Source organism: Tubulanus polymorphus, chromosome 11 (assembly GCF_964204645.1).
Source record: "Tubulanus polymorphus chromosome 11, tnTubPoly1.2, whole genome shotgun sequence".
Lineage (NCBI taxonomy): Eukaryota > Metazoa > Nemertea > Palaeonemertea > Tubulaniformes > Tubulanidae > Tubulanus > Tubulanus polymorphus.
This window is the reverse complement of record NC_134035.1, coordinates 4,269,261-4,293,470: the sequence shown is the minus strand read 5'-3', so window position 1 is coordinate 4,293,470 and position 24,210 is coordinate 4,269,261. Positions and strand designations below refer to the sequence as shown.

The 24,210-nt window shown below is 42.3% G+C and overlaps 2 protein-coding genes across 4 annotated transcripts in view; one reads left to right on the top strand and one right to left on the bottom strand.

Moving 5' to 3' along the window:
- The first annotated feature begins 1,344 nt into the window (after positions 1–1,344).
- On the top strand, positions 1,345–9,910 carry LOC141912500 (NFX1-type zinc finger-containing protein 1-like). 3 transcript variants are annotated; one of them, XM_074803736.1, is made up of 3 exons: positions 1,345–1,432; positions 2,419–2,643; positions 3,692–9,910. In XM_074803736.1, the coding sequence occupies exons 2-3, from the start codon at positions 2,480–2,482 to the stop codon at positions 9,342–9,344; spliced, it is 5,817 nt and encodes a 1,938-aa protein (XP_074659837.1). In that variant the 5' UTR covers positions 1,345–1,432; positions 2,419–2,479; the 3' UTR covers positions 9,345–9,910. The 3 variants fall into 3 exon arrangements, with proteins under 3 accessions (XP_074659837.1, XP_074659836.1, XP_074659838.1); XM_074803735.1 differs by having other exon boundaries at positions 1,351–1,438; XM_074803737.1 differs by lacking the exon at positions 1,345–1,432 and adding an exon at positions 1,491–2,329.
- A 464-nt stretch (positions 9,911–10,374) lies between these two features.
- The window catches only part of LOC141913079 (uncharacterized), a 39,965-nt gene continuing 26,129 nt past the window's right edge, over positions 10,375–24,210 (bottom strand). The window contains exons 2-5 of the mRNA XM_074804524.1: positions 17,407–17,505; positions 12,987–13,097; positions 12,180–12,303; positions 10,375–11,548 (exon numbers count right to left, since the gene is read on the bottom strand). Coding sequence (XP_074660625.1) covers positions 12,192–12,303; positions 12,987–13,097; positions 17,407–17,501 — 318 coding nt within the window. The 5' untranslated portion in view covers positions 17,502–17,505 and the 3' untranslated portion in view covers positions 10,375–11,548; positions 12,180–12,191. The remainder of the gene's footprint in view (positions 11,549–12,179; positions 12,304–12,986; positions 13,098–17,406; positions 17,506–24,210) is intronic.

The window sequence follows — 24,210 nt, the reverse complement described above, 5'->3', positions numbered from 1 at the left end:
CTTGATTTGATTGTCACGCGGCATCAGGTCGGGAGGAGTGGTAGAATATTCATCGTTAGTAGTCGCGTATTTCTCTTCGCAATCAATAAAGCGTGTACTCTCTTTTTTTCTATGGTTCGGTCGTTTCTTTTTTTTAACCTAAGCTCAGCTATTGATCATATCGTCGTAGGAACATCAGTGGCAGTAAACACGTGATCGATGATGGCCGATCTCGAGATCGCTCAGGTCGACTATGACGTCGAGTCTAAAGGCCACGTGACGCACGACTCGTCGCTAATTGGACGAACTCCAGTTATCGGAGTTAGGCGACTATGGTCGAACTAACGAAACCGAATGTCCGTTAGTCGGAACTATAGTCTGGAAATGGTCGACCAGCACGCAATTGAGCACGGTCGCTATAGTTCGGACCTAGGTTCAAGACAGCCGACACTGAAATAGTGTTACGGCCGAACTAAAGTGCGTTCGATTATTAGTTCCGACCACTAGTCAACTAGCTACGAAAATCGAAGTTGGCCTTGGCTACGGCGATCTGATCTGGTCTTAGAAATCGAACTTGTTCTATTCTTGTGATTCGGCATACGACGGGTCTGCGGCTGACCTGACCTGACCGGTCGCAAGTAAACTCATATCGAAAAGGCTCCCGATGCAAAAATTCCGACCAGATGATCGGGTCGACCTGAGCTTACAATACAGTATAGTCGCCGTGTTCACCTGGAGTAGTGCAATCTCTCATCGCTACGATGAATGGGCAGCAGCCTTTCTTGCTTTTAATACGTTTGTCCATTAGCTTGTTGATGCGATCAGCTTCGAAGGATGCGACAGCATTATGACAGTGGGTGCGCCAGAGAGCAATCTGTCGTTGGGCAGAACGACGCCATGCCTCAGTGTCTCAGTGTAACCTGGTATACTAGAGTAAATACAACACCGGCAGCGAAAGCTGAGCGTCGCACTATTGGTCTCGTTGTATTTTATCTGCAGTAGTACTATGTGACATAAATGCCAATAGTCTGCGCATTCAACTCGCTAAGGTAGCGCGCAGTACTGTACACTGTATTGGTTGAACGAAAACAGTAACAGCGCGCTGAAAACTCCCACCATCTCCTGGAGGCAATGCATTTTTTTACATGCCTGAACTATTTAAAGAGATACTCTGGCCAACATTATGACGAATGGTTCGTTCGAAGCGGCTCCTCATTTCAGAAAAAAAAGAATTCGACATGTCATTTGAAACGCCGTCGTTTCAGCTGGACAGTCTGGCGGCACAATGCGCGAATTCGCGGTATCTGGGTATTCCCAAATTTCTATTTCGGCGACATGTGACGCATCGACCTTTATATGAAGGCATGTAAAACGAAACTACAGTCTCAGTCTTTTGAAGCCTTGAGGAGCCTAAAGACGGCATTCGCTCATCGTCGAAAAAACTTAAGTACAGGTACAGGTACAGTACAATTCTACTGGTTATTCAAGTTTCTCGTTTTGGCTGAATTTATTGTGGGATTTCGCTCGTTAATTGAACTGGTTGTCTCAAAAATGTGTTACCGCGTTAGCTTTCATCTTCAACTATAATTGAAAGAAATCCTCCAGCGGGTAAGGTAGTTAGACCTGGATGTCTCCTCATGGATGGAATATGCAACGATATGATAAGTTAGGCATGGCTGGGCACTAGCGTGTTTTGAATAGCCCCTTAAAGTCGAAAAGGGGATTATTGCATTGTGTACTTTTTCGATAAAATGGACATGATTTGAGACAATAATGAAATTGAAGGTTTCTGTTAATAAAACTGTTGGTCCGCTTTACTAATTAAGCAGCTCCGGAATTGTTCAATATCATAACCATGCATTTTTGACAATGCACAGTCGAGTTCGACGCCTAATTTCTCTCACAGAATTTTGACACATCAGATCCAGTATTTCTCAAAGCCTGTTACTTTACACTACTAAAGTCCTCGATTCCTGCTGGTGGTGTTTCGAATACCTTCTTGGTTTTTCCAATTTACCACAAGGAAGATATCAGAAGAAGTGATAATCCGGTGATTTTGTGATTTCAAATGTCTCATGGTCGTTTAACAATAAACGAACACAATTGAACAATACGGATAGTTTTTGATTCATCTCCATTTTCATGGCCATTCAAAAACACGCTACTGCATTTCAACATTTTCATCCTCGAGTAAACATCCAAATCTACCAACCTAACCCCCAAAAATAATTAAGATTATAGTTTATTAGTAATCTTAAAGCTTTGGTAACACATTTTGGGAGACACCCGGTTGTATATATCGAAATAAACGTCTTACTGATGAAAACTGTAATAATAGCGTCGATGAAAGGTACATATTAGATCGTTCAGACTCAATCATTCACGATATTCTGGTCGAGACATTGTGTTTTTTTCTATTCGAATCATCATGTGTTTTAGAATTTCTCGTTATATTACAATATTGGCGATTGTAACAAACAAACGTAGACCGATTGCAACGATGTTCACCAGAAATCCGGGTCAGAAAAGCAGTCAATGCAGCCGCCAAACCGTGGCAAGAGGCTCATCTACCAGAGGAGGTCCATCTACCAGAGGAGGTCCATCTAACAGAGGAGGTTCATCTACCAGAGGAGGCACATCTAACAGAGGTGGTTCATCTAACAGGTACACATTCTTCAATTGCCCCGAAATTGTGTTCTTTTTTTATTAATGCATAGCGTGTTATCTCAGAGTTATAGATTATCACCGTATTAGCCTCTCCTAAAGCAGTGTTCTTAGAATGACGTTACCTATAGTATCGTGTGCATGATATATATATATAGGGGACGTAATCACATGGTATTAGAACTAACAGTTTTTCTTTGGGAATCTCTGAAAATGTATATGTAACGAATCGACGAAAACTGTATTCTCGTCAATCCCACGACCGGCGGAAAGTTGTGATTTCGTGATGGTCGACTCGTCGATACCGTGCGAATATCATGAAGAGACTAAAAGCTGGCCTTTCTCTCGGAAGCGAGATCCCGTGTCGAACGTCTCTTTGATAATCCAGACGAGGACAAAGTAACTACAATCTTCCCATGCGATGCGATGTGAATATCCATTTTCTATATCCCTGTCTTAAGCTCTCGATTCGCGGGTCGGCCTTTATGCTATGATCTATATCCGGAGCTCACGACTCGCAGGTCGGCCCCTATCGGCTGTAACATGTACTCTAACTTCATCTGTTCTAAAACCTCCTTCTGTTCTCAAAACCCACCCCGACTAGGTGTTTATTAGTTATTTATAGTAAATACTAGTGGAGATCTGAGAAGTGTCAAGACGAGATCCAAACTGTGACAGACTGCCAAAATAAACAATAAAATCTCAAAACTATGATGACAACAATTATCTAACTCCAAAACGTTTGACTATTGAACTATAGTAAAAACCCCCCTTCATAACATATAGAAGTAATCAATCCGAAAGGAAATGTAATAGATTTTCGTTATTAAGTTCTAATATTGCGCGTTTTTTATAAACACTGCATCACATTTTAAATTTCTAATGGAATATTATCAGATGATATTTATCCAAGCATTTCTCTCATACAACCCATCGTACCATTCAAGGTGTATAGAAATTGACGTAGATATTGATTCAGGTATTACTCAAAACGGTATCTACCTAAAGCATGTCTTCGTATTGTCTAATGCATCGTTTCCCGATTCAGCGTTTCAGGCGCAGCTGGTACGAGACCTCCTTATCAAATAGGATGGCGTAAACTGAGCGAACTGAAGGCGAACGAAAACGCCGCCGACGTGGCTCTGTATCTGGTCGGTAACAAGCAACCAGTGATGAATCTGCTGAAGGGTAATTTCGATAAAAAACCAGATTTAGTTATCTTAGTTTTAGAGGTATGGATGAAGGCTTGTCCCGGTCAATCGACCGGACACTGTTCGTTGGAATGTCTGACGATGATGGTCGACTCGGAGTTCTTGTCGAAAGCGGTGGTCGGCTATCTGGCGAAAATGAAGGCCACTGGTGATGCAGGTCAGAAGTCAATTAACGTCATGATGGATATTTGTGGCGTATTGTTGACGCGTATTCCCAGTGTCTCGCACAAGGACGTCTTCCTGGTCGTAGGTGTCATCGATACGGTCGTCAAAAGTGAGCGACATCCGCCTTCACCGCGAATGATCGAAAAACTTCACGAACTTCAGAAACACGTCCACGAGATTGTCAGAAACAATTTGCCAACACCGTCTACCGGTGGCGCCATGCGTAGATGGCACTCGGTGCCGAACAACGACCTCGAAACGCCCCCGGATGACTACCGCGCGATTTCGTTATTTCCCCAGCCGCGGGATCTTGCCTTCGACGCGGAACCGTTCCTACGGCGTAACATCGCCAAGGGTCGTTTCGTCGACGTCGACCATTACTTGGACGTCAATTTCCGGCTGCTTCGCGAGGATTTCATCCGTCCTTTACGCGAAGGAATAGAAGAATACAAGAAACCGATTCGCACCGGGAAACTGCAGAACATCCGAGTCTATTCGGACGTACGCATCGTAATGCCACCGACGTGCACCTTATCCGGGTTAGAACATACACTTCGCTTCAACGTCGAGAAGTTAAAAGGAGTGCGCTGGGAGTCGAGCAAGCGGTTGATTTACGGTTCGTTACTCTGCCTTTCGAGGGACAACTTCGAACGCGTACTGTTCTGTACGGTGGTCGGTCGGGATTTGAAGAAACTTCGGAGCGACGGCGATATCCGGGTGCGTTTCGAAAAGTTCGACGAGGACGTACAAGACGTGGTCGACTATACGTACGTGATGGTCGAGACGACCGCTTATTTCGAAGCGAGTCGACACGTCCTGCGCGGACTTCAATGGTTCACCGAGCGAAACATGCCTTTCGCGGAACACATCGTCCACTGTCAGCCGAAAGTCGAAGCGCCGACATACCTCACTAGAGAAACCAATTACGACCTCTCGAGTATCGTCGGCGGAAACCGACGCCAAACTATGAGGCCGCTAAGACAAGAAACGTGGTTGTCATCGGAGGCGCTTCGAATGGACGATTCGCAACGGGCTGCTCTCATGCTCGCTTTGAGTAAACGCTTGGCAATCATACAAGGTCCTCCGGGCACAGGAAAAACCTATGTAGGTCTGGCACTCGTGCGGATTCTGATTGATAATTGGCAACGATGGAACGAGAATTCCCAACCTATTTTGTTAGTGTGCTACACGAACCACGCACTCGATCAGTTTCTAAAGGAAATAACTAAATTTCTACTGGACAAGTCTGACTCGATCGTACGAATCGGCGGTCGCAGCGCCAACGAAGCCATGCAGCCGTTTTTGCTGAAGAATATCAAAGCTAAATTACGCAAAGATAAAAAGCTTCCGCGAGATATGTTCAACGGGGTCACGGCAGCCCGCCGGGATATTGGCGCAATGGAAGATGAAATAAAAGCCCTCAGCGCAAAAATTGCAAATTTAGACGGAGGAATAGTCTCCGTTGAAATATTAAGACCTTTCATGAACCCGACGTTAAATGCCCAGCTCAATGACGATATGCTGATCAAATGGCTTTGCGAAATTGACCGAAACGTTAAGAAAGAACAACATCCCGGCATACAATGGTTGGTGTTCGGTGAAATGGAACCTTCCAAACAGGATTTCATTCGACAGAGATTACGACTCCTGAAAACAAACGACGTGATGATGAATAGTCGTCTCGAAGTGGACCGCATACAAGATGTATGGTTGCTAAACTTGGAACAAAGATGGTATCTGTACAATTACCTAGTAAAGGAGTGTGTGATTAAAGAACTGCAACGAACGGTTGGCGATACGGAAGCGCTGAGAACGACGTACGCGCTGCGAATGAAACGAAACGTCATGTCAGCAGAATCGCTGGGAGCGGCGATGAATGCAAATATGAGTGCGGAACTAGACACCGACGACAGACTGGTTCAGTGGCTATGTATGGAAGATGCAGATTCGAGCGAGGATGACGAAGGACTCGATTTCGATGACGAAGCAATAATCGCCGAACAGCAACGCATGCTCGACAACGATTTCGACGGAGAGGACGATTTCGCGCATGTTCGAAAGAACTCGAAACCGACGATGTCTAATATCCTAGCGACGACCGGAGACATCGCGCGTCGAAGTAAAGAGCCGGCGGCGACTGACGGGTGGCAGACAGTGACCAGAAGTAAAAAGGCGACAAAGAAGTTCGTCAAAGAACAGCTGAGATCGAAGGACCTGATGAGCGCGGACGAGGTGATGCGAGTACGTAATGTCTGGGAACTCAGTATCGACGATAGGTGGCGTCTTTACCGTTATTGGGTAAATTTGAACGTGAAGAATCATCTACGAGGTATTGCCGAGAAACAAGCTCTGTACGAAGAGAAATGCAAACTCTATCGAGAAATCCAAGACCAGATCGACGTGAGCATCTTACGAGGCGTGAAGATCATCGGAATGACGACGACAGCGGCTGCAAGACTTCAGCTGCTGCTGCGCGATATCCATCCGATCGTTACCATCGTCGAGGAAGCCGCCGAGGTGCTCGAGTCGCACATCATAACGTCTCTCACTAAAAACTGCGAGCATTTAGTACTGATCGGCGACCACAAACAACTGAAGCCGTCGACGACCGTTTACGAATTGTCAAAAAACTACAATTTGGACATTTCGTTTTTCGAGAGAATGATCGATAATCAAGTCGAATACAAGTGTCTACAGTATCAGCACAGAATGAGACCGCTAATCGCCACGCTCATGAAACACATCTACCCGGAACTGAAGAACGACCGATCAGTGACGATGTACGATCACGTCAAAGGAATGGGTAAGGATATGTTCTTCGTTACGCACAACGAGCCGGAAGGTACCGAGACTGAAATTAAAAGTCACTATAACCTATTCGAAGCGGAATACGTGGCCAAACTGTGCGGTTACCTGCTAAAACAAGGCTACGAAAAAGAGCAAATAACTGTGCTTACACCGTATTCTGGACAGATGTTCCAGCTGAAAAAGAAGATGCCGAAGAAGGAATTCGGTGGCATGCGTTTGACTTTGGTCGATAATTTCCAAGGGGAAGAAAATGACATCATCGTGCTGTCGTTGGTGCGCTCCGAGCCGTCGGACCGTATCGGCTTCCTGGCTATAGAGAACAGAGTTTGCGTCGCGCTATCCAGAGCGAAGCTGGGCTTGTACGTCATCGGAAATTTGAAACATCTTTCAAAACGCAGTCCACTGTGGGAAAAGATATGCACCGATCTCAAGAGGGAAGAAGCATGCGGTCCGTCGTTGGAAATATTCTGTCAAAATCACCCTCATAATGAACATTCTTTGATAAACAAACCGTCCGACTTTGACCGGTTCCCACAAGGTTGCTGCACATTGCCATGTACCACGCGACTAACGTGTGGACACACCTGTTCGAGAACATGTCACCTCGATGATATTCAGCACTCACTGTTCAAGTGCAAGAAGCCTTGTACAAAAGTGATTTGTTCCGAAGGACACAAATGTCCACTTCTGTGTTGGGAAAAATGCCCTCCGTGTCCGACATTGGTAGCGAAAAAGTTGCCATGTGGCCATAGTCGCCAAAACGTAGCTTGCAACCAGAAACTAACCGAATTGATGTGTATCGAGATGTGCACCAGAACGAACAAGTGCGAGCACGAGACAAAGTGTCAAAAACGATGCAACGAACCTTGTTGGTGTTCTGAGCCTGTACCTAAGTGGCTCCCGTGTCAGCACATCAAGTTAATACCCTGTTCACGGAACACAGAACCAATCGTTTGCGACAAAGCCTGTTCGAGGAAGCTGCCGTGCGGCCATGCGTGCACGAAACCTTGTAAGATATCGTGCGGCGATTGTATGACGCAAGTTGAACATAGGCTTGCGTGCAGACACGTCCAAATGGCAAGTTGTCACATGAGGGGCAAAGCGATTACTTGTAATTCAAAGTGTGACATTCCAATGCCATGCGGCCACATATGTACAAAGCAATGCGGGGAACCGTGTGGGCCGTGCGAAGAACGTGTCAAGCTGATGTTACCCTGTGACCATTCTATTAAGCGTGTACTATGTAAAGATGCGGCAACGTACAAGCAGAAATACAGGATACCAGTTACGAGGAAACTGGAATGTGGCCATACGCAAAAGGAACCCTGTTGGAAAGACGCTGGCAACATCGTTTGCGAGCAGAAATGTTCGCAAATCCTCGAGTGCGGTCACAACTGCCAAGGAATCTGCGGCTCGGGCTGTTTGTATGGGAGAATACACCAGGGTTGCAAGGAGAAGATAGTTCAGAAGATGTTCTGCTCGCATCGAGTTAGAATAGAGTGTGCTTTCAAAAACAGCGTGGAGTGTTCGATATATCCTTGTACAACAAGGTGTTCACATGGATACTGTAGTCAACCTTGTTCGGAGCCGTGTACGAAATGCACGAAAGCGTGCAGTTTGGGCTGCGAGCATTCTAAATGTACACGGCTGTGCTGGGAGCAGTGCGACCGTATCCCATGTGACAAGCCATGCTCCAAACGCATCGCCAATTGCGATCATCCTTGCATCGGACTTTGCGGCGAAATCTGTCCGGAATTGTGTGCTGTGTGCGACAAGGAAACTCTGGTCAAAATGAACGGCGAGTTTTCAGCAGATTCACGGTTCGTCCAGATCGTCGAGTGCGGTCATGTCGTCGAGGTCAATCGATTGGACTCGAGCATCGAGTCTCGAGCCAACGATGGAAAGCTGTCCTTCCCTGAATGTCCGATTTGTCGCGTAACGTTTCACCAGAACGGACGATACGCCCGATTGCTACAAAGCTGCCGGGAATACCACGACCGCGAAAAGAAATCTATGCGTCCAACCGAAGAAGAAGCGAAAGCAATGAAAGAAGAATTCGTTGCATGCTATCGGAAGCTGCACGCCGACCCCCTCAGTAAAATCGACAGGCTGCGACTAGACTTAGAGATCGACAACATACGAGGCAATAAGCTAAACTCCGTCCAACTGGCGGCACTCGGTATGCTGAAGAAGTACGGCGACGAGCTAGCTTCGCTTACGATCCCCCCATTATCGCGTCCCGATTCGCAATCCCGATTGTGCGATATCGTTTCTTCCATTCGAAAGGCGATCGTCTCTACGAAATTCATCGCTGTCACGAAGCAGCAACTGAACGACATCGTCACCGAAATGCGTTGGTTGAATCTACTACGCGATACGAAGGGGAGGTTTTCGAACCGTAAAGCTCCGGGAACGCTGGAGCGTATCGAAGATGCGCTGCTCGCCAGAAAGAAGTTAGACGAACGCGATAATGTTAAAATCAAAGCTATGATTCGACTTCTCGAAAGTACCGTCTAGGCGATAGGTTTATATATGTCGGATCTGCCATCTATCACGACGTATTTCTGCTTATTTACTTTTATTAGTGCCACTTGAATGTATTTCATCTTATATGCTCGCGAGTCCAATGACAATAAGTGTTTTTATGGATATTAGACAGAAAAAAATTATCGTAGTTAAGGCATTTTGTTTAAGTGCTATTTAAATGCGTTTCATCTATGTATTTGTAAATACAATGTGATCAAATCATTTGAATGAATGTTTCAATGAATATTAGGCTAAATATATTATCGTTATCATGATTGAGTGAATATGAGTTTTGCTTTAGTACATCGTAATAATGTATATATTTAACAACACTAAATATCACTGATAATTGTTATACATATTTCGTATTTCTTTATTGGTTTATATCTCCATCTTATTACTCATTGTCCTCTGAGACTGTTTGTCTGTGTCAGAATGTGTTGATTGTTGTTTGTCTCACTGTCATGTCACTACTCATCACCTTTGTTTTTGTATCATTTTCCAGGTCTCAACCTGTCTGAATCTGTGTTATATAAATAGCTATGTGTAAAAATGAAGTCAGTTCCAGTTTTGGTATTCCAAACTGATAGTTCGCTCGTTACTCTTTCGCTCTGTTCCGGATTTCCGACGTCGACCATTCTTCGAGAATAGGACAGAAAATAGCTTTGCTAAATATACATGACAATAATTTTTTAGTACATGTACACCTCAGACGTGGCCAACTCGGACTTTTGATTAACTCCAACAAGGACGAAATCCTTTCCGATCTCCGTTTATCTCGAGCCAATCTTCCCAGTTTATTTGAGTTAGACGGGGTTTGTTCCCCTCGCCAAATAACAAATATCGCGACATACGACGATACTGCAGTTATCGCCATCAAACTGTATAGAAACGACTGATGAACATATAGCACGAGAACCGATCAGATCTCGCGGAACTCTAAGAGGACTAGCGGGCGGGGGTGGTTTGAAAACATCTAAACATCAAACGAACGATCGAACGCGTGAGGTGTGCCCCTTTTTGAAAATACTCATTTTCATGCTTTATTTCCGTGTATATATTTTTCATTATAACAAAAATCAATAGTAATTTACAACCCGAATCGTGAAGATACTCGACGTGTCTGACTTATTTATTCAATTCATTGAAACATTGTTAATTGCTAACATATACCGGTTACTAGGTCGCGAGGGTAATCACATGAAGACGCACGCATAAATTTACTATACGTTTTGCCGGACAAATCATTCTAGAAACCGAAAGTGATTTCGAGGTAATCGTAACAAAGGTTTTGATGATGATATTTTATATCGCTATATTCGACGGTAAATTGAACTAACGCTTCCACAATTGTGAATAGGCGAATCAGGCTTTGGTCTACTTTAACTCATTCCGGAATTGAGCCATCGCGAAGTCGGTTGATTTTTGTCGAATAACTTTCATTCACAGTTGTGGAACCGTGAGTTTGGCTTATTGAGACTAACAGAATAGGTGCACCGTATATAAATATATTCTGTCAGACCCGTAGCGTGTTGGGCAGTTCGTTTACGTTTTAACGCGGAACTTTTTGAAACTATGCTCGAAGGTAAATACGCTTGCAGTCCATAGGCTTCCGACGGTGTTCAATGACAGCCCTTCAGACAGGGACTAAATTGGAAAAACCGAACATTTCATCCAACAATTTCTAAATATTCCTTTTCAAAAGCAGATTTCCTCCACGCTACGGGCCTGTGTCTCACAGTATCTATACAACTAACTAGGCCTGTTAAACATATAACACAAATAATAACATAGATTTCAATCATCTGAAACGCAGCGTCCATCATCAACTTATTAAGCAGCATTAATCCCTAAATTGAAACATCAGAAAATGAAGACTTAAAAGTTTTTCCAGCTTCGAATTATTGCTTTCTACGTCTAATGATAAATTCGACCAGTAATAATCGAAATTAATTGTTTAGTTAATTGATCCGTACATTAAAACGTAAAAAACCGAGTAAATGCCAGCATTTTCTTCGATTCCGATCTTCGCTTTTAATTCCCTATCACTGGTTGTTGTTTGGTGGTGGTTTGTTAGCTATACTCGAGAGTGTGTGACTGGTGTGTGATGTCGGTTGTTCGTTGGCGGATATTTTCGATCGAGAGGGTTTTGTTTTCTGTCGGCAATTACGCACGCACGCGGCGCGCACTAAAATCTGAAAGAGAAACGATGAAAAAACGTGTCGCGATTTATGAGCAATTTGGGTGGTTCGATAAAAAAGTCTGGGCCTTGATACACGTTTAATGTCGATTCTACGTCGATAGAAATGGGGTCTGCTGCACGTTCAGGGCTTTGGACTCTGTATTGGCTGACCTCCTTGACTGGGGCCATATTGAGGTTTTTCCGTGGACTAAATTCTGTGAAATTACAATCTTCGACCGAAATGCCGCCTATCGTTTATTTTAGTTCGTATATAGAGGGCAGCACCTTACAGTCTGCGAACCGATGAGTTTACTCCATATGCGATTACGGCAGGTTTTAAGACCAGTTTAAGGCCATTAAGGCCAACTTAATCCTATTAAGAGCCAATCTAACAACCTTAAGACAAAAATTTTATGATTTAAGACCACCTTTGAACTATCGTGCAACTGGTCCGTGGTATTTTCAGGGCTACAAACAGCCATGGCAGTGGCAAGCGCCGGAGAGAATATTGTTGTTTAAGGCGAATAAATCAAGGGCCATTTCATTATATCCTTTACGACATAAATTGCTGCCAAATTAATGAACTCGGCTTCGACTATTTTAATGGTAAATAAAGCGGATCGGGTTCATATCCGGCAACTTACAGAGTTTATCTATCATTGATTCATGACATCCTCAAATAAACGACGGATGATTTGTTTGGCTTGGTATAGCTTTTGTGCCTTGGCAGCATCTGACGATTTCTTCGAAGCCTGGTTCCTTTTACCGCTGTAGAAACAAGAAACAAAGTGAGAGAATGCAATCAGCGCGGCATGCAAACAGCGAACCCGAGTTTCTTATTTATAGGCATTAATCGCGATATCTATTACAATTATTGCAGCTAATTTACAATCGTTCAAATTTCGCACGACCCCGCACCCGAGACATTATTATCAATTCTTAATTGAATATGAACAATCGACAGGGTCGGATCCAGGGTCAGCAAAAGGGAGTATCCACTTTAGAAATTGTGTGCCTTTTTTCCATAAGCTTCGTCGCCATTTCGCTGCTTACGCACGCAATGAGCTTTTTTAATAGTAAAACAACTAATCAACGCCACAACAAGATCTTCATATTTTTTTTTAAATTGTTCATGCTTAATTTTGACTGTATCCGTCACTGTATGAACTACAAACGTATCAGCTAGAAAATTGGCCGTCAAAACTTCACGCTAATGATGAACGTCTGGCGATTCAGGACTACAACAAGCACCAGGGTTTTCGTCTAATTTCACGGCAGCGCTGAATGTCTGAAAGAGGTGGCCCTGGTCCTATTCAACACCAGGCTTAAAACATCTTTTTTATCAGCGCCTCAGTGAAAGATTTTTTGTCCACATCTCACACTACACAATGTCGAATGTAGGGCGGTCCAGGGCAGCACATTAACCGCCGAACGGGAACTTATATACTTACACTATTCGAGGATCAAGTTCCCCGTATCCGACTAGACTGCTGCGGCCTCGCGACAGCGCGATCAGAGCTTGTAACTCCGCTATTCTCTGGTCTGACGACGCTCTTTTTATCCTGAAAATATTTTTTAAAAACATTATTCACGTTTCATTTAACGTTGAGAAAAAAAAAACCATCTCCGTTTAACAGAACGTTCTATATTCAAATGTTTCGGATAAAGATACCGTTATCAAAGATACATTTATATCTAAATGATTCAACGAGTCTAAAAAAGTCCAGTATAACATGATATTCAAAAACTTCAATGACGTATATAACAAAATCAATGGTATTGAAAATTGTGGCAAAAATTGGCCACAGTTTTTTTGAATATCAAACAAACTACTAAATTATTCAAATCATAGTATGTTTATGTTATAGTAGTTGTTATTGTACTACCATTGTATGTTGTATGTTGTATTGAATAGCTTACCATAGATAAGCTTTATAATATTAATATTTTTTGTATCATAGTCATCGTTGATTTAGTGGTAATCAGGGCTCCCCATCCACTCTTTACATAGTTACAGCCTTCAGGCTCTTGACGAGTGGCCTTCATAGTTCATTGCAATATTTTGTTAGAGAAATTATGTAATTAATTTCTTTGAAAGTTGAACAAATCAATTAATATCACTCTCATGTCGCATTGTTGCACATTTTAGATTCGTATACACGACTGAAAACTAGAGGTTAGAATTTTATCCCGAAATTGTCAAAATCCATCGTCTAAGTACCGGTGACATGAACTCATCGCAAATGGTTTTCAGAAACGGGAAAGAATGACCCGACAATACAGGACGAAAGTGCCCTAACAAAATGGCGGTTATTTGCAATGTGATATGGTTTATTCAGTACTAAGCAGTAATGTCACAGGTGGAATTCAGGGCATCCCGCGCGATACAGACGCCGCGGGCGGATCGGAAAAACGCGCTAAAACGCGCCGATTCTCGCGGGACCTCTGCCAGAGAATTGCGGAATTGCGCGGCGCGATTTCTTTTGTCGACATTTCGCCGGATCTGTAACACCGCGTCGAGTCGTAAATAACGAAACGAAAATTCGTTGATTCGACAAATTTAGCCCCGACGGCTTCATCGAGAGACTAATTAACCCCCGACACTTGACGACGATAATTATCATCTAATGCATATTGGCACGAAACCCACCTGCGCATCAGGCCTTGATTCGGCGGTTTCTCGATCCCCGGGGATCGTCGACACGGCGAGTAATCTGTGCTTTACAGAAATGTAACAGGTCGTTAACGTTCCACGCAAATCTTACACTAGGGGCAAAACAGACATCTTAAACAATAGTAAAATCAGAACATTATACGTTATTGTTTGCCTTCGAAGACTCGAGTAGGCGGCGCACCAGTCGCTTTGTGACGTCGGCATTTTATGAATAAGTTATTTCGTTTTTTGCGAAAAGTGACGCGCCCGCGAATATTCGTAGCTCAACGAGAACTAATCGCGGTTTACGAAATGAACAGAAGATTCATTCGCAAGTTTGAAGAGGGACGTACGACTTTTCGATTCTATCGGAATTTTACTGGAAATCTTTAGGAGTTCCGTTTGCCGCGTTCATCTTTCGGCGATGTACCACGCTGTCGCGCTATTTCGATTAGAAATTGAAGGAGAATCAAAATTTGTACCCATGATGAGGGTGTATATTTGTAAAGCAATAACATTTAAGAACCACTAGGAGATGGTGCAGCACCTTCAACACGCCGCGAAATCCGCATTCTTCAAAACACCATGCTCCAGTTCCACGTCATGAGTTAGAGTTAACTCTGAGTTAAAATTAGTTCATTTTCAATGTGTTAACTCCAAAGTCAAATCTTAATTCACAACTGTGGAACTGGGCCCATGTGATCAATGACTCTGATGGCTAAACTAATCAACCGATCTAAACTAACTTCGAAAGCAGAACATGAGATAAGGTCCTCGACAATGCTATCGAGTTAGAAGTTTGTTAAAGCTAACCATAGCGGATAAATACTAAATACTATCGTTAACTCATAGTGATAAAATTTGAGGGTAAACGAGCCACTGAATCCAGTTCCACAGTGGTGAGTTAAGAGTTGACTCCGAGTTGAAATCAGTCCATTTTCTATGAGTCAACTCGGAGTCAAATCTGAACTCAAAATGGAACTGGGTCCTGGTTGAAGAATTAAACCTATTACCAAAGATTAAGTGTGTAAGAGGATTTAAACGTCTCAACTCGATATTAGCCATTTTCAAAACGCTTGAGTGATGGGGCCGGTTTTATAGACTGTGGTATTACCTTTAACACGGGGGCTAACTCAATTCATTATCAATTGAGTTAGCCCCCGGGTTAAAGGTGATACCAGTCTATAAAACCGGGCCCTGGGTTTTTATGTTTATACCCTATAAATCTGTCAATTTGTCGACAGTATATTTTGATCGGTGCAGGTTATACGCGCTGATGGCTAGGTCAAGAACGGACACAAATTGAACGTTGATTGGATTGGTAAGGGAGTAGGACGGCTCCGATTACTTATCCGCTAAGTAACGAGAAGCCGTGTATATACGACATCGACTTATACTCTAACCGTTCGGAATATCAACAGCGAATTTTTGGTACGCAATAGAATAGAATTGGCTACAGCTGATCTTTCGTCGGACCAGTTTGTCTTTTTTTCATATCGGCTAAATTGAATTTTTAGAACGAATCTAAATAGAGATGACTGATAGCTGATCTTTTTTTTCGATTCGATCGGTGCAGGAACAAGTTTACGCTCAAAACGGTTGAGTCTGAATTGTTGTCGACATTGCAAACGTGAAGTAAACGAATGCAACTAACCGAATATTTGACTTAATCTATCTCTATATACTAATAGCAAAAGCTCGTACTTCGACCCACTGCTTCGACGCCAGGCTCCTTCACAACTTTCCAAACATTTCAGATGATTTTTTTTTGTGAAATTGGGTCCCGAATGTTTTCTATGGACATAGTACGAAATGATTATACACGGCTAAAGCGAACACGCATTTCAAAAGATTGAGACGAGAAAATACGCGACCATTTTCACGTGGCCTAATGAACCATCCCTGCTTTAATAACGAAGTTATTACCGCGTGCTGAAAACACTACAGATGCATTATTCATTGAACCGTTATCGCAAGTGGTCGAACTTGCGCGAGAGCTCGTGATTATAGGCGGGCTCGAGACTGAAGTCCTATCATCGCGACCCTTCTTTTCTTATCTAACAAACAAAGGCTCGGTTTTGCCTCTGCAATAAAACGCTCACCAATAAACGCCCTACACGCCGAAGCGATTAAACCGATCAATTTCGCCGGTGATAAATTACAGAAAATTGAATATAACCGCGAAATGTAGCGATGACGTCGTTCGTTTCCAACAACTCGAACGCGTTACGGGATGTTGACACTGCGCCGGAGAAACTTCGTAACTTATTCATACGCGCGCCTTTTCAACGACGTGCGCTTATCGCCGCGGAGTCCCTGCAGGCCGCGGTGAAATTAAACAACATGGTGTGCTCAGGTGCGAGCGAGGGCTTACCGCAATCACCGAGCCGAGACTATAGATCCTCATTCACGCGCGGCAGATACCGAAAAGTTTAATTCCAATTTCGAAGTAGTCGTATTTTTGAGAGCCTTGCGTATTTTTTTTTTGTTAGTGCAATTTAAGGATTGGGACTTGCAGCTTATCTGCATTCCCGGGAGGATAATAGGACAACGTCATTTGTGACGTTCACCCAAAAGTGCAAGTCCGATATAGTTAAAAAACCTTAAAATATATTGGAATCTATAGTAATCGTAAGGCTTGGTCGTAATGTTGTAATCAGAGATTGAACCTAAAAATTATTCCTTTATTGTTCGTAAATACAGCTACTGACGATGATATTAATTAATTCGTAAATAAGGAATAAATAGAAAATAAATAAATCAAAATATCGTATGCCTTCGAATCCAGATCGAAAACTTTCCTCTTTAAAAGCACCTATATGGCAATTGATTTTCAACTTCTACTATTATAATGTAGTTTTAGAATGTTAAGCGCGGTGGTTAAGACTTTCAGAAATCAAACTTCTAAGCTTTGTCAGTCGCTGTACAACTCAGGGGGGGGGATAAACCATTTTACATTCGTAAATTCGCGTCGTTTATCACAATATTTTGTATTTAATTATGCTACTACTTAAATTGTAAATTAAAAAAAAAAAATATATATAAATGTATATAATATCGAGGTCCCTGGTTCGAGACTACGGTAAGACCTGCGGTTGGGGTCTTTATCAAATATTTCGCCAGTATAAGCCGCATCTTTTTTGGTGGAAAATTCTCCTTCCTATAGAATAGAATATTGGCGGTTACTTATACGGGCGAGCTGTTTAATGTTTGCTTACCTCTGTCTACTTTGCGCGCTACTCGCAGCCGAACTAGCGGTGACAAAAATAACGGCGAACGCGCATGCAAATATAACTACTTGAATTCTGTACATGACCCTGCAAATATAAACAAGAGAAACATTGCTTCAGTCAACTCCACCACACAACACATCGGTCAACAAAGCTGTTCCGAATACGTATATTCGCGTTATTTAGTCGAGCGAGGCGACGCCGAAGAAACGTCGGGTCCCCGATATATGAATGAAGTGGATAAAAAAGAATATCCAGAGAATCGCGGCGGCATCGTCGATTAGATCAATAAAGCGAGGAGAAATGATTTTCTTCGCGGTATGCGAGGAATGAACGAATAAGGAAGTATCAGCGAAAAAAAAGAAAAGAAAATAAGCCCCCAAGAGATCGATATTATGATTCGTTTTGATATGTTTCTAGCGGGGCGGTGCACGGTCGAGGCCTAAGTCCAAAAGTGGCCGTAAATCTTGAAACAATGGTCTTAAGTTGTCAGATTGGCTATAGAACTGTAAGATGGTCTTTAGACTGGTTTTAAGTTGTTAGATTGGCTGTCATAGAACTGTAAGATGGTCTTTAGACTGGTTTTAAGTTGTCAGATTGGCTATAGAACTGTAAGATGGTCTTTAAACTGGTTTTAAGTTGTTAGATTGGCTATCATAGAACTGTAAGATGGTCTTTAGACTGGTTTTAAGTTGTCAGATTGGCTATAGAACTGTAAGATGGTCTTTAGACTGGTTTTAAGTTGTTAGATTGGCTGTCATAGAACTGTAAGATGGTCTTTAGACTGGTCTTAAGTTGTTAGATTGGCTATCATAGAACTGTAAGATGGTCTTTAGACTGGTTTTAAGTTGTCAGATTGGCTATAGAACTGTAAGATGGTCTTTAGACTGGTTTTAAGTTGTTAGATTGGCTGTCATAGAACTGTAAGATGGTCTTTAGACTGGTTTTAAGTTGTTAGATTGGCTATCATAGAACTGTAAGATGGTCTTTAGACTGGTCTTAAGTTGTTAGATTGGCTATAGAATTAGGTTCGTCTTACACTGGTCTCAAATCCAAGCCAAAATTGTAAAGTATCGGTATAAGCTACAACTCATTGGAACAACGTTCTTGATTATCAAATTGTCATCTACAACAATGAGATTTTCGGCATAGAAATAAACGATTTCTAAAATGATTGTTGACTTCGACATGCGGTGTGTTTCGTGTCGCATTAAAAAAACGATTTCGCGCGACGAAAACAAACGGAAAACAAATCGTCTAATTCGTGATGAAATAAGAATCACGCAGAGAAAGTAAGAGACCGTCTCTCCTCGGGGGTATATTCCACGCAAACGCGAAGCCGATATTTTGTCGTTAATACATACGAAACGTAAGCGTAATGACTGCGTAAACGACACCCCGATGTCCGCGGACGTAAGAGTCGCGGTTTTAGTGAAGATTTATTCGACGTGTTTTCTCGCAGACGTCGTCGGTCCCGGCGCGAGTCGAGGCTGATGTTGTAGCAGGCGTGTATATATTATACGGCGCTCGAGAACGACGCGGCGTTACGTGTGGCTTTACTCTAATCTCGACCGGATGTCGTGTATTTGATTATGATTCCGCCGGTGTAAACGAGTCGCCGGGGACTCGTGTATAGTCCTGGTGTTAAAATGTTCTCCGACGAATACGGATGGACTCCACGTGCGCTGTGGAGGCCGCGTGCGTCGCTATCCGCGGGGCGAGACAGATCAACAAGTCTAGAGATCAGTATAGATAAAAGACAAAATAATTCTTATATTATTACCCGCGTTGAAAAATGATAAAGACTAGTCTATATTTTTTTCGCCATTCAGGTTAAACAGGCATTCACCATTATGATATAAGGCTAAAAAAATTGATACCTTGTTTCTCCGCTCTGCTGAGCTTGAATGTTGACCCGGCCGGCCGCCTATCTACCCTATACATTACTTTTTTTAAAATCGTGATCAATTTTACCATAACAGACCCGGCCGCTATAGAAATGAACTGTTTATAAATTTTATCATAATTTTTCAAAAATGACCCGGCCGCTGCGGAGAAACAAGGTATCATTTTTGTTTAGCCTAACTTCTTCGGTGTGTAGCGTATTATTGTACAGCGGGACCTCGTTATGAGGAACTTCCGGAGATCAGAAAATCTGTTCTTTATAAGATAAAAACCCACTATTTACAGATAAAAAGAATTTAGAAACAAGAATTTATTTATTCAATCTAAAATATATATAAGACACGACGTTTCGATCTCACCCTAGAGATCATCGTCAGGTGTAAAACGAACATCAGGAGACCAGAAATACTGTTCTTTATAACTGATAGTTCGTTGTATCAATGAGTGTGAAATTAGTTCCGATATTTCGTGGTAAATCTACACCCTCAAATAAACCATATTGATTCCGTATAGAAACTGTATTCTGTAATGATATCTGTGCTCATTATCTATTCTAACATGGACTCCCGTTTTAGAATCCACAATTCTATGAAGCAATACGACTACGTATTGTTAACCTAACCTGACGTATGCGATTTCCATTTCTTCTATAGTTCCTTACAAAATTACTACAAAATTCATTACGGAATGACGGAATTCTTATCCACGACAACCGCGCGCGGCTGAATATTCGCTTAGTAATTCGATGATTCATGTCGGTGACCAATCTCGGCCGCAGTATTAAAAAAAAATTCTTCTTTTTCCTCTCTCTTACTAAAGCCGGCCACTCTATTATACGGATATGTTATATTAGCCCGGTGCGCTAACCGCCCCGATTTACAAGCGCAAAAAGCGTCATATAAAAGTAATTAATGGACGCTTAACACCGTCAAACCGCGGAGCAGCCGGCGAGTAAACCGAGTATCTTTCTGGCGACGGGTTATTTGCGCCGGCGCGCGGGGGCCGCATATTTAAAACAAATATTTGCCGTTTTGTTTCAACGTAAATGCGTTAAATAGCGTTCTTCGGTACGTCGACGGTTTGCGAAAGGAAATGACGGATGCCGAGTAAGTGGACGTTTGATTGCTTAGCTTCTTACCGCAGTGTTATACCGCTTATCGTGTTGGCGTGGCGCGCGCGGGTTCGTTGACGGCCTCGTTCGATAAGCCGTTTAATACCGGATGTTTCGGTTTTCGTCGCTTGTGAATGAATCAAACCCATCGCGGTGACGTCATGAATATGCACATTTTTTGACGGCCGTATCGTAGGGAAAGGACCCATCACGAAACGTATAGCGCCCGAAACGATGCGTTAAGGAAGATGTTTTATTTTGCCCGTTCAATAGTGGTATCATGAAAAAAAGGTTTTAAAGTTTAGAATGAGTTCATCCCCATTGAATTGTATCACATGAAATATTTCAGAGGATTTTCAACAAAAAATGTGAAATTTGGGCCGGTTGGCCTAGTCATGGCTTAGACTTAAGATTTAGTCAAATACCACGGTAGTTCTACTGCCAATTTAACAACTAAAGACCAGTAAAAGTTATTTTGGTTCTGACCAATCTAACGACATAAGACCCCAGTCTAAGCTCATTCGGTTCTATAACCAATTCAACAACTTAATAATAATAATAATAAATTGTCATTTATATAGCGCAAGGCTTAAGATTCAATCTGAGACATAATTTCATTTTTATAGCATCAAACGATCAGTTACTAGATATAAAATCACTTTTAGACTCAAGTCCCAACTATGGAACCGTATCCGTATCCCGGGTCGTGGAAGACTTTATATTTCATTTAAGTTTCATCTATCGAACCTATTGCGATCGCCGAAACGACAAGGCTCTAGGAATCGAAGCGATGACGGGACAGGGCGGCGTTAGTCTGTCTATGCTCCTCCGACACGATGTATCGGTAATTACTGCTGGATACGGATTTATACGAGCAGTGACAGTGATACGTGTCACAATGAAAACACACCGAACAGGAATAGTTACAGCAGAAACTCTTCCGTTCGAACGCGTGACTGACGTCCTCTCTTCTGTTAACGCCGAGCGAATTTATTTCACTAATGTCGACTTTTTCTTTCACTCGTATCGCGGAAGATTTATTCACCTGATGCAACAGCAATCGGAGTTGGAACGAGTTCTAGGTTTTTTTTTCAAGGTATAATAGTTTTTAGTGCCGCCGTGGTATGTTTATATCACACAGAAGAAGAAGAATGCCGCTTTATTTTTTCGAATATGCCCAGGGGACGGTTGCACGTCATGGCTTAGACATAAGACCAGTCTAAGACCAACTTAGTTCTATAGCCAATCTAACAACTTGAGACCGGTCTTAAGATTTAAGACCACTTTTGGACTTAAGTCACGACTGTGCAGAGATGATCCGAGTGAAGCATCACTATCGAATCTATTCACTGGACCAAGTGGGAATCCATTAGACTTATCATAACTTTACTTCCCTCGGATCTTGGTTGCCCAAGGCTATTGGATTGTTTATTTAACCTCATGACTGGACCACGCAGCCTTCGAAGTATTGCCGGGCGGACACTGTAAGCAGGACTCGAAGTTGCTCGGCGCTGACAGTGAAGCCCGCAATCTCACCGATCTACCGAGGCGCGTCCGATGACTATATTTTACAATTTCACACGCGACGCGTTTTATCGTGAACGCTAACCGGGGTTGTTAGGGAGGTGAGACGATGCGATATTATAGACTTTTCGACGATTTCATCATTTTTTTTTTTTACTTAATGAAATCTTGATCGCATCTACGTAACATTTTCACGCTACGAAGCCAAACATCAAAGCCGGCTGCGTAACGAGATGAATTGAGGAACGTGCACCGTGAAGACCTACACACCAGAGACTGAGAAAATATAATCAACCGCGCGCGAATCCGATGATTTAATTCGGTGTAATTTCGCGTTCGGTGATTAAACGTATCTTTTTTGATTATCGTCGGAGTAAATTGAATAAATTTCGACAAATTTTATACCGAGTTTTTCATCGCTGTCGTTAGATTTTAGCCTTGATTGCTTTATCGCGATGGAAAAACGCCCACAGGGAACGAGGTTTAAAAAAAACAGAACGCCTTCGTACAAGAAACGCCTTATCAATTTTTACATCATTTTTACCTTCTTTAATTTACTATCTAATAACTATACCATAGATGAAAAGGTAGTGGCCTTATGAGTTAATCTAAACATCATTTCTACCATCCTTAATTTACTATCAAATAACTCTATCATAGATTAAGAGGTAGAAGCCTTATGCCTTAATCTTAACATCGTTTTTACCATCCTTGATTCACTATCTAATAATTCCAACGTTTAGGTAATTACCATAATAAGAAGACACCTTTGCCTTAATCTAAACATTCTTTTACCATCCTTAATTTACTATCTAATAACTCCCCATAGGTAAAGAGGAAGAGGCCTTATGTCTTAATCCTAACATCGTTTTCTAACTATTCTTAATTCACTATCTAATCTTAACGTAATTTTTTGACCGAATCCTAATGAGCCTTGATTTAATATCTGATCACTCTATACCTTTGGTAAAGAAGAGGACGCCTTATGCCTTTTATAATCTCAAAGAAAATCTTTGACCGAATTCTGATAAGCCTCGATTACTATCAATTACTCAAATGCCATCGATGTTAATGCCATTTTGTGACCTAATTCTCAGTGTCCACTAAAAACTCGACTGTAATTACATTTTACAAATAACAAGTTTTTATTTGATCCCCGATAATGCGATTATATAGGTTCAGACGACGCCTTAAAGATGACATCTTTTCATTTTTTCTCAGAATGTCCGTGTCTTCAAGCGAGTACAGGCCTTCGATCAGATATTAGGCCGGATACTAATTTCACATTATATCCGAGATATCGTCGGATCATGTTATCAATAATTCGTCGAAATGTCGCCTATCAGTGTTAACTATCGCGCCGTATACGACGTAACTATTAACATTAACGCGAACGACCGCGATAACGAATCGACGGTAAATTGACCGGCACCCGGGTCGAGATAGTAATGACACTGATGCGTCCATCTCGTCTTCAATTTGTCGACAGTTTCTTTTTCCGGCGACGACTTTCCGCGTTCGTCGACGAATCGCTAATCGTAGCGTCGATGAATATCGCAAATTCGTCGCGTATCGATTCAGTTCCGCGCGCCGTACGTCAACTCGCGCAAAGAATAGTAGCTTTACATAAGTTACTTAAGTTCCTAGCGAAGGAAACTAGTCTAAGGAGATTGAGGAGGAGGATTGAACGCACGCGTTACAACGAAAAAGGAATTGAGACAACAACGTGATCTCGAAGTCTAGATCTTTCTATTTAGATCCATCTTCGAGATGCGTGTAGAAATTTACGGATTTAACATTTCCGGAAAAAAAAGAAATAAGCGTTTCATTCTAAAATATATCGTCGTCTTGTAACGATTTAGTGTGATAATGCGCACTAGCTGCCGGGATCGAACCCGGGTCTTGCACATTATAGATATAGAAGCCTGCTAACCAGTGGACCAAATAAATAGATAGTCCGCTTGCTCCTGACGGCTTGCCGACTCGTGACTTTTGGTCGAGGGTCGAATGAACGATAAAACCACAACAAAATCACAACGATAAAATAACGCGATCAAACACGATCGATTTCGCATTAAAGCCCACTGAAATAAACAACTATTTAAAGTATATTACAAGATGTACACAGATCGATAGGCGAGACTGTCTAGCATTTAGAATATATTGAGGGTTGGCGTGATTTGATGTTTATGGATTCCTCGATTGAACATTCTTTCGACTCTTTGATGTTGTGAGAAAACAAAAAATGCAAT

Coding starts and splice junctions, on each gene's coding strand:
- LOC141912500 (XM_074803736.1), top strand. CDS start 2,480: ATGTTCACCAGAAATCCGGGTCAGAAAAGCAGTCAATGCAGCCGCCAA. Junction 2,644..3,691: donor AGAGGTGGTTCATCTAACAG/GTACACATTCTT, acceptor TTCCCGATTCAG/CGTTTCAGGCGCAGCTGGTA.